General features: G+C 39.1%; 1 protein-coding gene across 1 annotated transcript in view; it reads right to left on the bottom strand.

The window, feature by feature from the left end:
• Positions 1-11,219, bottom strand: part of STXBP6 (syntaxin binding protein 6 (amisyn)) — a 90,392-nt gene extending 79,173 nt beyond the window's left edge. The window contains exon 1 of the mRNA XM_009329983.1: positions 11,034-11,219. Coding sequence (XP_009328258.1) covers positions 11,034-11,187 — 154 coding nt within the window. The 5' untranslated portion in view covers positions 11,188-11,219. The remainder of the gene's footprint in view (positions 1-11,033) is intronic.
• Between the last annotated feature and the right edge of the window lie 1,618 nt (positions 11,220-12,837).

The raw sequence follows: 12,837 nt of genomic DNA on the forward strand, positions 1-12,837 counted from the left end.
AACTGCATTCAGTATCACAATCACTTATTACAAGTAGATGAAGGCATTTATATTTTGACAATTTAATATGAGCACTGCACCAAAAAACATCAACATCATGGCAAATTCACTGAGCTGTGATGCAACAGGGAAGCTGTTTCTGAGACAATCGTTACCCTTGTAAGCTGCCAGTTTTCCAAGCCACAAGAGGAGATATGTCTGAGCATAGCCAGTTACAATCAACCAGCGTTACTGAAAACAACTGCTTCCACAGTTTGTACAAGCCCTAAGGTTAGCAGGTAAGAGTAGATGGAAACTTCATTCATATGTGTACATTTAATATAGAATCATACAATAGTTTGGGGTTGGAAGGGACCTTTAAAGGTCATCTAGTCCAACCCCCCTGCCAGGGGCAGGGACATCTTCAACTAGATCAGGTTGCTCAGAGCCCCGTCCAACCTGGCCTTGAATGCTTCCAGGGATGGGGCACCCACCACCTCTCTGGGCAACCTGTGCCAGGGTTTCACCATCCTCAGCTATATATTTATTTAGACACACAGAGTACACTACATGAATGTAACCACATTAAGCAACAATTCAAAAAATATCAGTGCTCTCCCTTACCCAACTTAACAGTCAATTCAGAGCAGTGAATATAGGTCATTAAGCAACAGCAAGAGGAGCTAGACATTCATTTGCCCTACAGGTACCTGAATGATTAAACCATCATCTTAAAGAAGCCATTACCGAGATGAGACAGTGATGGTTACGAACTTTACCCTTTGAAGAAGTGGAAGGAAGAGAAGCTTGTTTGGTTTTTTCCCTGTTCTGGCTTATGAAAAAAAGGAATTGCATTTTCGTCACAAAACACAGTACAAAATTTATGTTACTGTTGTTTAAAAAACCCTGAAACAGCTAACACCTGAATCCAGAGCAACACACATACATGGTTAGAGGCTCATGGTAGGGAAGATGAGATCTGAAACTTCTCTTGGACTTCATTTATTTTTTATTTCTCTTAGAACAGAAAACATCAAGGCTGTAACGGGCCTTAGTTCACTCCACAGAAAGGCTAATGATAATATTATGCCTCTGGATACATAAACTTCTATTTACTTATTTTTTAAAAAATGTAATAAAGTTTAAATAACTTCAAAAGTTTTAACTGAAAGCTTTTGATAATTTTTTTAGGTATCTATTTCAAAAGGAGAAGTAAAGGCAGAGTGAACATCAGAGAATCCCTCCAAACTCCTATGATGGTTAATCAAGGTTAAAAGAAACCCTAGTAAAGACAAGGTAGGGGTGCTGAAGACTAGAAGGGGTGCTATTTGCTTCAATCCTATCGCTTTTAGGAAGGATTTTAACTCCATTCAGACTGTCTTCTGAAGCAATGTTAATAAGGGGAAAAATGTATCCATCCATGAAAGGCCATAATCATTCTTGCATATTTGATGATGTAAACATGTTTTCCAATTGAGAATTTACGTTATGGAGAAATTGCCTTTATAGTAATCCTTACAGTCAGTAAGCACAGGGGTTTTTTTGCATAGCATTTAATGAAATTTTTGAATTTGATATCATCACTGGAAATTACTTTGCTAAGCAACAAATATAAGCACCAGCCTAAAACACACTCAGTGGTAAAGAAAACAGAGTAATTTGCCATGTACACAATCCCAAGAAGGCATTCTCTCATTCAGAAGTAGAACAGATAAGCATTGGAATGATCAACTATTTTTTTTCTAAATTAATGGAGCAAAGCAAAGAAGAAAGTGGAATGAGTTTCAAGGCAAAAACATACATATTGAAAAGGACACAGTTCTTGACCCTTTTTAATGTTTGCCACAGCCTCCTGACTCACTTTAAGGAATTCTCACACATGCTCTTAAATTTCACTGAAGAGCTTACATATTTCAGTTTGTTTCCTGGAAAGCTTCTTCAGTGAATGAAGTATTTCCCCAGATGAGGAAAGCTGATTTTTCAAGATTGAACCATAGCTAGAAGGACTAAAACCAAGTCTTCAAAAGTCTTCTACAAGCTCCCATTATCAACTAAGTATTATACAGACGGTGTGCTGTACACACCCAGAAAATTGTTTCCCAGATTTTTCTATTCTGAAAATACAAACAAAAAAAGGGAAATGTGGAAATAAGATACAGCATATATGAAATGGCATATAAAGGCTGACAACACTTGTGTATATTTACTCACTTTCTGGTGGTAAAACAATTGCTGTATGAAGATTGAATAAAAATAAAAGGATTTAGTATGATTACATTTTACACAGGTATATGCACCACACTTATATCTAAGCATATCAAAAGGTATCCAGCAGTAGAATGGGGAAAAAAATAATCAGCAGCTTATTCATCAGAAAATAGTAACATTCTTGATTTTTTTACTCTGTGCTGAAGCTACTCTGAAAAAATCAATCTATGTAATAATGTATTTAAAAAAAAAAAATCTATCTAGAAGTAAACCCAAGTGATCTCTCAAAGCATCTTCTTATCCTAAAGGCAAAACCAGTGACCTTTAATGCCATTCCTGACACACTTCCAGTTTCTTCCCAAAGGTCTTCAATGACATACTACACAACTTCTGAAAGCTAGCTTATACCAATGACTTGCTACTCTTATTGAGGAAAAAAAAAAAAGAAAAAGAGAGAAGTTTTTCCTCATAGCATCGTCATCACTGTACTTTATTTTTTATAACTGTCATGTTAGTCTTACTAGTTTCATATGAGCGAAAGTCAACTGAAGTTGTTGTGTTTCTCCTGGCCAGAGATTCTTGCTCACACATTTGCACCAGTTCAGTTGCATGAGCACTGGTAAAAAACTCCAGTGAGCTTCTATAGTCAGCTCATTATATAGACACATGAACATTGGTGTGGGCACTAGGAAGGCAGCCTAAGGAATCAGCCCACGCAAGTCCAGGAATAAACACAAAGAAGTTGCCATTAAACTCAAACCTAACTACATGTGTGTGGAAACCATAGAATGTTACATCAATTTAACTTTACCCACACTAGCAAATTGTATCACTTTGACCTAGTCAACATGAACGCAAAATTTGCACAAAATCTGTGTAGGGTAGATCTCTGATTAATTGGAAGCAAAAGCAGGCACTGACTCTGCACAATGAGAAGGTTTTAGAAGGATCAGTAGCCAATCGAAGAAAGTCTTCAATGTGTCTGTGCTTTGACATTAAAAAAGCCAATAAAGAAGGAATAGTACATTTATTTTGTACATTTTCTGCATTGCAGAGTCCTGCCCACTGAATTCTGGAACAGTTTCTCCATTGGCCATCAGAAAGTTATCAGGTATTTTCAGATAAAATGCAAAAGTGTTAGGCAGAGGACTGGTGACAGCAGCCACACTTTTTATACCGATGGTTAGTACTCAAGGAACTCATCCGGAAGCATATAGGAATACTTAACAACCCTCTTCTCTGACGGACAGAATATGAGTCTTTATGTTAAAGCCACCATCTGCAACAGTTAGCCCTTGCGTTAAGTGCAGGTATCAGAAATATTTCCCCTGATCCCTGATTGAACATACCAATCTATGCCCAGATGTTCAGCCTGCTGTGCCAATCTGGGTCCATGGGGCTAAGGAAAGCCCCAGAAGTGGTCTGCACTTGTCTTCAAACAGCTGTCCACGTCAGAGCTTGCAGAAGACTGGACCACCACTTGGTATGCATGTTCTGGGCTGACTGAATCTCTCATGTCAATCATGTTCTATTTTGCATAAATAATTAAACATTCAATGGAGAGTCTGACATCTGAGTGAGTCAGACTCAAAGCGAATGCCCTATGTCTGACCATGAACACTAAAGTATCGTTCTTACTCTTTAATACAACATTTAAACAGAAGGGAAAATGCACACACACCCCCCCCCCCAAATATGCAGTAATACCTCAATACACCCTATGGGGAGGTGATTACAGCATTCTCCTGGAAAGTCAGTGGAAAATGAAGTTTACTTTGGTTTCTCATGTCCTAAGAAGGAACCATGAGAATCCTCTGCACTATAAGCTCCTGAAAATGAGATGTTTTCTTCAACAAGAAAATACAGAAAATAAATTGAGAGATGGTCACTTCAGTACAGTAGCAAAACTCAAATGGAAAACGAGAACACATTAGGAGAAAACTGAATTCTTTTGATATGAAGCTCCTTCTCACTACTTTCCAGTTTTCAGTTCAGCTACCATGCTGAAAACTCAACTGCACTTCACCTGCCCTTGAACTCCCCGTGAAATTACGGCCAATTTCTGGCAGCCACATCAAGTGACCTTCAAAGGAGCAAGAGATATAGGTCATTCCTGGGTAATATTCTATTCCATGAGCAGCCAGTATGGGAGGAACAACAAATTCATATTTGGAAAAACAACTTCACGGCACCATTGGCTCTAGGGGCAAAAAACAGAATACAAAGCTTATGTTGGAAGTGTAACCGAGTGGTGTAGTTAGATATATACCTGCCGAAGTAAGTGTGCTGTAAGAGCACAAATGAGGATATTCACAGAACTACTTAAGCTAATAAGGCAAGCCTCTGTCTCTCTGTATGCTTAGAAGCAAAAACACCCCAAAACCTTCTGGGGTAACTGCAAATAGCTTTCTAAGCTATTTATTGCCTGTCTTTTGAAAGTCTGTGACATGGTCAATAAGGTTAAATCTTAAAGAAGAAAGAAAAACCCAACACACTCTCCCCCTGCATGTACATCTTATTTTTGTACATTACTTCTTATGATTTGTTTGCATTTCCTTTTGGCTTTTCCAGCACCATTCCTGATTGGCTTTTATGCAAAAGTACAGTCTTTCAAAAAAACCCCTGAACTGACAATATGTTAATAACACTATTAAAGTCGTAACCACAGGGGGAAAATGTTCTACTCCCAGTTTTAAACAACTTTAGCTTTACAGTCAAATCCCAACCTTTTGGGATTGACCCAAGGAGAAGGACTAGAAAGAGCCGTGCAGCTAAGCCAAGAGTGTTACGACACACAGGAATTCAGGTTCAAAAGGAACCATCTGGTTCATTCAGTTCACTGCAACTGCAATAGATTTTTAGTCCTGAAAGGTCAATGCCACATCCATATGTACAAACTGGAACACTTCCAATGCACTATAACAAATTAAAAACCTTTTTAAATATTAGATGTTACTTAAAAAACATAATGATAGGGTGTCAAAGGAAATAACACACACAGAACTGTGCACGAGCAAGTAGGAGAGATTGCCAGTGTCCTGTATTTCTGAAGTGACCTTTTAAGTATTTTATACTGAATTCAGAATTCTAAATAAGGCTAAGAACTATTTTAAAAAATTATGTTTCAATTATATAAGACAATGATGACAAAATTAAAACTTAGATCTGATCCAGTAACTGTCACTAGGTCTGCTAGTGTGGAGGAGGTGATAAATACCCACTTTCAGCTCTGAATTTCTTATCTTTTCTCTGTGTTAAATCCTCTTCTAACATAAAAAAAAATAATCCCAGTTTTCATCTTCTCTGTTCTGCCTACAGCCACCCCACCTCTGTGTTTCCCATCTGTCTACTCCTTTCTTGCTGTTCTTCAACTGAGTAACTCCCAAAAGATCTCTCCTGGCTCTGCTAGCCAGTCTAGCTTGGCCAGCCCCAACCACTACAGCAGGCTAGAAGGTTGCAGGTAACCCAGCTGCTCAGTTTCCACTGGTCCAGCAAGCAGTCTTGCTACAGCTTTCTTACCTTAACCTGTCTCCAGTTTCAGATGACAGGCTTTAGGTACACCTTTTTGGGAGCATTAGTGAGTATTTCCTTCTAACCAATTCAGTATTTAGTATTGCCAAATAAAAAAAAAATCCAGTACATACTTCAAATACAAATTTTAAGGAAGAATCTCCCTTACTTTCCCACCTTGCTCTGTTCAATATTTGATTCTTTTAATGCTTCACTATCCCATCTCTTTGAGGCCTAAGGGCATTCTCCCTGCTCAGCATCTCTACCCATGCTTACAAAAACACAGAGAGACAACAATCATGATATAATGTATTTTCAGTTCAACACAGAAAGGAAAACATTTAACTCCAATTATAACAAATCGTGCAATTTGTCAGTTACAAACTGAGCAGTAAATAAAAGTAGCTATCACAATGGCTGATGTTTAATTTTCTGGATCCTATCTTAAATGAAACTACAACTAGGCAGGAAATTTTATATCTCCAAACATTTATAAGTCCCTTAACAAATCAGTTTCTACGTGTATTCTTTCAACTAACAAATTCAGTTCTGAACAGTAAATTATCAAATTCCTTTTAGCAAAGGCCAAACTGAATTAGTCCAAGGAAACTAAGAATACAAGATATTCCAGTCACTACGTTTACCTGATACACAGCAAACCTGGGAAAAATGGGACAAGAGTCAAAGACTGATAAAGGTGTTTCCAACATAGATGTTGCAACACTCAGTGTTAAACCAGGTGTCACTTGAAATGGAAACTAAAATCCAGAGGTAGCCACCATTGTGTCTCATTCATTGTACCAAATCACAGAAAAATGGAAGGTCACCAAGTATATTCTGTTATCCCAAGATATAGTTAATCTTAGACCTTTTGGGGACACAGCTAAACTGCCATCCCCACACTAACCTACCCTTACTAAAGGAAAAGTTTTTCTTTATTTGTAACACAATTTCTTACTGCAACTAAAACCATTATTGCTTCACAGCCATCAGGAATAGCAAAACCTACGGTTTATCCTTGTCACAATTTCCTTTAACCACAGTGGCAGAAACAGTTGTTCTCTACCCCTTAGTTTTGTGCCATTGATTACTCCTGACTAAATAACTAATTGCACTTAACCCTATTGAATTGCATCACCTTTCTGCTCAGACTGTTTGGAACTCTAATATTGCCCTCAAACACACACACAGCCAGGCAGTCCTCTCCCTAGTCACTTCGTTGTCTACTGAAATTACCAATCATACTGTATGTTCCATAATATAAAATATAAATGTATATAAAACAACTGGTCTCAGATCCCTGCAAAATCCCACTAATAGTGAGCCATGCATGAGGGCTCTCCCAATGTAATTATGCAGCTTTTCAGTGCCCACCATACAGGAATTTTATTTAGATCCTGAATGCTTCTCCTTGTCATCAGTGAGAAACTCTGCTGAAGTCAGGACATCTGCATTTCTTCCTTACACGTAATATGTTATCCTGTTGCAGAAAGACATTAGATGCATCTAAGATTATTCAATCTCTTAAAATCCATGTTGGCTGCTACACATCAACATGGGAGTGGAGGAGCTGAAGGAGGGCTAGGTTCCCCAGAATGGCAATTTAAAAAAATCCATCTACTGAATAGAGTTAGCCTACAGAAAATTATAAGCACAGATCACACCTCTAACCTTTCCTCATGAACGTGGGTTATCAATCCCGTGGGTATTCCAAAACTGACCGCACGGCCCTAGAACAGGATCGTTCTTTAAAATTAGATGACTTAGAAAAAAAATTAGACTGATACTTGAAAAATTTAACTGCTAAAGGAACAAGAGTTGAGCTTTGCTTCAAAAGGTTAGTGATTTGAACATTTCTTTAAAAGATGGGAGACCTAGATTCAGTTTCCTCTGCAACCTGAGAGGATTGAAACCTGCAATCCTTACATCCAAAAAGAGTATCCCACAAGTCTAGGGAACAGCCTCAGGAAATCAGTTTTTAAACCGTTCCTTGAAGCTCTGTATATGGGGAGAATAACAAGCAGAACACTTAGCTGGAAATGAGAAATCTTCTGTTTTGTCTCACTGTCCTCAGTATGTGTGTGCATATACTCTGCAGCTTCTATTTTAACATAAGCATTTGTACACATGCATACAAATAACATTTCATTCAATAACATTCAATAAATGTACCTTTTATGTGCATGTGTGTGATGTCTTATACCAGTAGTAGAGTCACAGTGTTTTACTTCCTGTGTTTTGAAAGTTTTAACATAGTTTTCAGTGGAAAAAAATTTGAAAGAGTCCATAAAACAGTCTTCCATTTAGTCCAAAAATAATTGTGATCTTCTAAGATTCATAGAGCACTTCTTGCTCTTCCATGTGGGTGGCAATGAAGCAGCAATGCATAGTCCAAGGGCAATCAAAAGAGGCTTCAGGGCCTTGGGACCCTTGGTAAAGGAATTTGGAGCATAGGTAATTTTTTCCTCTATCCTTCCAGTTGTGGGCAACAACATTGGAAGAAACAGACGGACCCAGTCTATTAATACACGGCTCTGTGGCTGATGTCACCACCACAATTTCAGGTTTTTCGATAATGAGATGGTCTACATGGCACCAAGCCTGCTGGCATTGGATGGGATTCACCCTTCTCAAATAAGGAAGAGGATCTTTGTTCACAAGCTAGTGGGGCTCATTGACAGAGCTTTAAACTAGACTTGAAGGGGGAGGGACAATAATATCAGGCTTGCCCATGACAAGCTGTGGGATGACACGCCAAGGTTTGACGGGGTGCTAGCAAGGACCCTCAGCCTGTTGTTCTGAGATGTGCTGAGTACACTGGAGCACACGAAGTCTTACAGAGATGAGCCAGGGGCTCCTGAGGTAGTAGGAGCCAACAGGGAAACACCGGTGAAGTACGTCAAAGGAATTAAGGTGTGTTCTAAGAAGTTGACATGGCCAACAGTGCAGCTGAAGTGCCTCTACACCAATGCATGCAGCATGGGCAACGAACAGGAGAAATTGGAAGCCACTGTGCTGCTAGAAGGCTATGACCTAGCTGCCATTACTGAAACTTGGTGGGACAAATCCCATGACTAGAGTGTGGCCATCAATGGCTACAGGCTGTTCAGAAGGGACAGGTGAGGAAGGAAGGGAGGAGAGATTGCCCTCTATGTCAAGAAATGGATAAATTGTGAAAAGCTGTCTCTGAAGAATAGCCACAAGCAGGTTGAAAGCTTATGGGTAAGAATTAGAGACCAAGGCAACAAAGGGAACCTTCTGGTTGTTTACTACAGGCTGCCCGATCAAGGGAAGCCTATTTACGAAGCCTTCTTACTCCAGCTACAGGAGGCATTGCGCTCACAGGCTCTCATCCTGCTGGGGTACTTCAACCACCCCGACGTCTGCTGGAAAAGTAGCACGGTGAGCTGCAGGCAATCCAGAATACTCAGTCAGAAAAGAAAGGTCGAAGAAAGTGTACCCCCCCAATAAACATGAGTAGCGAACTGGTAACAACGAATGAGGAGAAGGCGGAGGTATGCAACAACACTTTTGCCTCAGTCTTCACTGGCAACCTCTCTTCCCATACCTCTCTAGTAGATAGACCACAAGACAGGGACTGGGGGAGCAAAGTCCCTCCCATTGTAACAGAAGATCAGGTTTGTGACCACCTGAGGAACCTGAACATATATAAATGCAAGGGACCTGATGAGATGCATCCCAGAGTCCTGAGGGTATTGGCTGATGTAGTTGCCAAGCTACTCTCCATATCTGAAAAGTCATGGCAGTCAGGTGACTGGAAAAAGGGAAACATTGCATCCACTGCATCCTATCAGTACTTAAAGGGGGCTTATAAAACAGATGGTGGCAAACCTTTTAGCAGGACCTGTTGCAACAGGACAAGGGGGAACAGCTTTAAACTAAAGGGGGGTAGATTCAGACTAGATACAAGGAAGAAATTTTTTACGCTGAGGGTGGTGAAACACTGGAACAGGTTGCCCAGAGACGTGGTAGATGCTCCATCCCTGGAAACATTCAAGGTCAGGTTGGACGGGGCTCTGAGCAACCTGATCTAGTTGAAGATGTCCCTGCTTATTGCAAGGGGGTTGGTTTAAAGGTCCCTTCCAACTCAAAACTATTCTATGATTCTTCCTCTGACCACTAGTTTAACTTCCAGTAAGACGCACACACTCAAAGGGACCAACTGATATGCCTAAAAACCTAAGTGACTAAATCACCGTAGGATACCAAAGATATTCACACACACTCAGTTGGCAGACAGAAACTACAAGGGATTTCTGCCTTTCTAGAGAGCTACCTGGAAGAAGAGCAAGAAACCTAAAAGTGTACTGAATGCCTACTTCCAGGCAACTGAATTCCACTCTAAGTTGTAAAACAGGTGTAAACTACAAGCAAATCAGGATCACAAACTGCTTTCCAGCTGCCTTGAGACCTAATCTTAATTAAGGTAAATGTCACTACAATGACCAGAAAGTACTCAAAGCATAAAAAAAAGCCAGCCAAAAACCTACGATACCGTAGTTAACCACAAGTTACCTACTCAATGAGTTTAATTTATACACTTTAAAAAAAAATTAGACCTTTACTTTTATTAGAAAGGGTGAAAATATAAAGCAAAACATCGTACAGCTACTACCTATCCTGTTCCTGAAATCCAGACTCTCACGAGCGCTGGTTTGACCTTGGAGAAACTCAAATTAATTTCATCTGAACACATCAGCAATGAATAGATCATTTCTCCCTGTTCCCCGTGACCTCTCACAAAACATGTCTTTACACATCCTTTTCTTCTTTCAATCCAAATATTTTCATCTTCATCCCTTTTAAAGTCAGGTGATTTTCACATAGCACCGCTGTTCTGTTCAATGAACTGAAAATATTCTGGCTGAAAGTAGTATATCTAAGTACCCAATGAGCTGGTAACACAGCAGCAAATATGAAAAGCAGAGGAAAGCATATTTGCTTCAAACAAAAAATTTCAGGGCATTAAAAGGAAATACATTGTAAAGTTCATCCCTCCAAGAAACATCTTAACCTCAATAAGCAAAGACTGCTACCAAATATTCTATTTGTTCATACTCTGCAGCTATGCTGTGAGAGAACACCCATTTTTTTTTTTTAAACAATGAAACCACCTGTTCAATTTATTATATGGTATAAACATTAATAGCCTTGAGCATGTGGTTTCTCAAGATTAAAGAAATAAGCGCCATAATTCTCTGGTTACATTACTAACATTTGAGTCACCCAGCTCCTTATGGCTACAGACAACATCTAATCAGTTAATCAAAGATAAACCAAAACAGGTAACTGCATGTCAAAAACATTAATCTTACCTGACAGGCAGATGTATGTTAAATATTCACCCTGACCCCCAGTAGCTAGGAAAGGAATCTTTTTTTTTGTTCTTCTTTTCACTTGGACAGCTCCCAGCATCCTTTCATCATGTGGGGCAAAAATTTCTTTGCTGATTGCAGATTTGGCATTCATTGTAGATCACAGATATAGCAGACTGCTGCTCTCTAAAAATAAAATCATAAATAAAAAAAAATATTAGAAACTCCTAAGTTATGTGAAAGTCCAGCTAACTTACATGGGCATTAGCAATTCTGACCTTCAAATAAAGTTTTTAATGATTCAAAGAATTTAGAAGATAATTTCATGCACTTATAGGCAGAATTTTCAAAGTATCTAAGAGAGTCTTCACTTAAGTTGTTCTCCATGCTTCTTAAATTCTCTTAAACTAGCTTAGCTTATTTTGGGCAGAAGCTCTCCATACTAGCACTTCAGCATGATGAAAAATCTTCTCAGAGAGACACCCTGTAACTTCATGCTGCATATAAAAGCTTCATTAATTCCCTCTCTGGTAACTGGAGGGAACCTCATCTGTCCCACGTAGGGAAGGCACTGCAAGGGCATAGGGAAGGAACACTCCAGTTGAGTTCATCAGCATCCTCTCTGAGCTTGGTGGTGCTGGCAGACAAGAAGTCACATTCACAGAAGATACAGAAAGCTTCAGACTCGGTAAGACTGTTCATTCAGGAGCACTGCTCTTGGTGACAGTACTTGATTAAGCAGCTCCTACACCTCTTGCAGCTTTAGCACCTCATCCCCTCAACTCCTCTGTAATTATGAACTGGCAACTGCACAGAAACAGTGTCAGAGAAACCATCAGGGTTCACACAGACAAAACCACACCTCCTCTTTTCTGCTAACTAAATTTGACCCAGGTCAGTTCCTCAATGTGTTTCATAAGAAAACAGCACAGTCAACTTAGGAGAGACATTTGGAGAGAAACAAAAAATAAAAAAAAAAATGTAGAGATAGGGAGGGAGAAGGAGGAAAGCTGCTTATTCAGGCGTGTCCAGCAAAAGAAAGGTCGATCTGACCACAGCTTACAGAGAAGCCTAACTAATGGAGAGAGAACTCGGTTACAGAGGGGATATTAGCAGGCTCTTAATCTAAACAGCACCACAGTTATAATCCCAATTAGTTCTGCACTGAAATCTGTTAGTAAGTCTATAGGTCCCACTGACAGAGACTGCTGAATGCCCCTTTTAATTGTTCAAATACAATGACATTCCAATACATATACATTAAATTCCACATCTCTGTATTATTAAGACTTTCAAGCCCACAGTTCTTTTTTGACATCCTTAGCTTTCTTAGTACGAGTAAGATCATCTCCAGGTCTCAACTAGTGAAGCCAGAAATTCTGCCTGTGGGATCCTTCGATATTTGCCACAATTTAACTATTAGAAAACATAGATAAATTCCAGTCAAATTAGATTATGAAGCCAAAAACGTCATGGATCCATTATTTTTAGTGTGCATACCATCAGCAAAGTAATTGTCTTAACACTTTCAGTCTCAACATTTTGTTGGCACTTATTTCTGAATTCCTTTATCTTAAAAAAAAAAAAAAAAAGCTGTATTCATGGAGGTGTGTGAGAGAGCACAAATTACTCCAAATCAAATTCACCACCTATTTATTTTGGGACGCAAACAGAATCCTTTACCAAAATAATCTGTAATAGTATACCTCAGTTAACCAATATAGAGGTACACAAATTCTGACAAGTTTTAGCATTAAGTTATTTTACATGCACCTTTACAAAAATCAATTGCATTTAAAAAATG

The sequence above is a fragment of the Pygoscelis adeliae genome, unplaced genomic scaffold, assembly GCF_000699105.1.
Source record: "Pygoscelis adeliae isolate BGI_AS28 unplaced genomic scaffold, ASM69910v1 Scaffold327, whole genome shotgun sequence".
Classification (NCBI taxonomy): Eukaryota; Metazoa; Chordata; class Aves; order Sphenisciformes; family Spheniscidae; genus Pygoscelis; species Pygoscelis adeliae.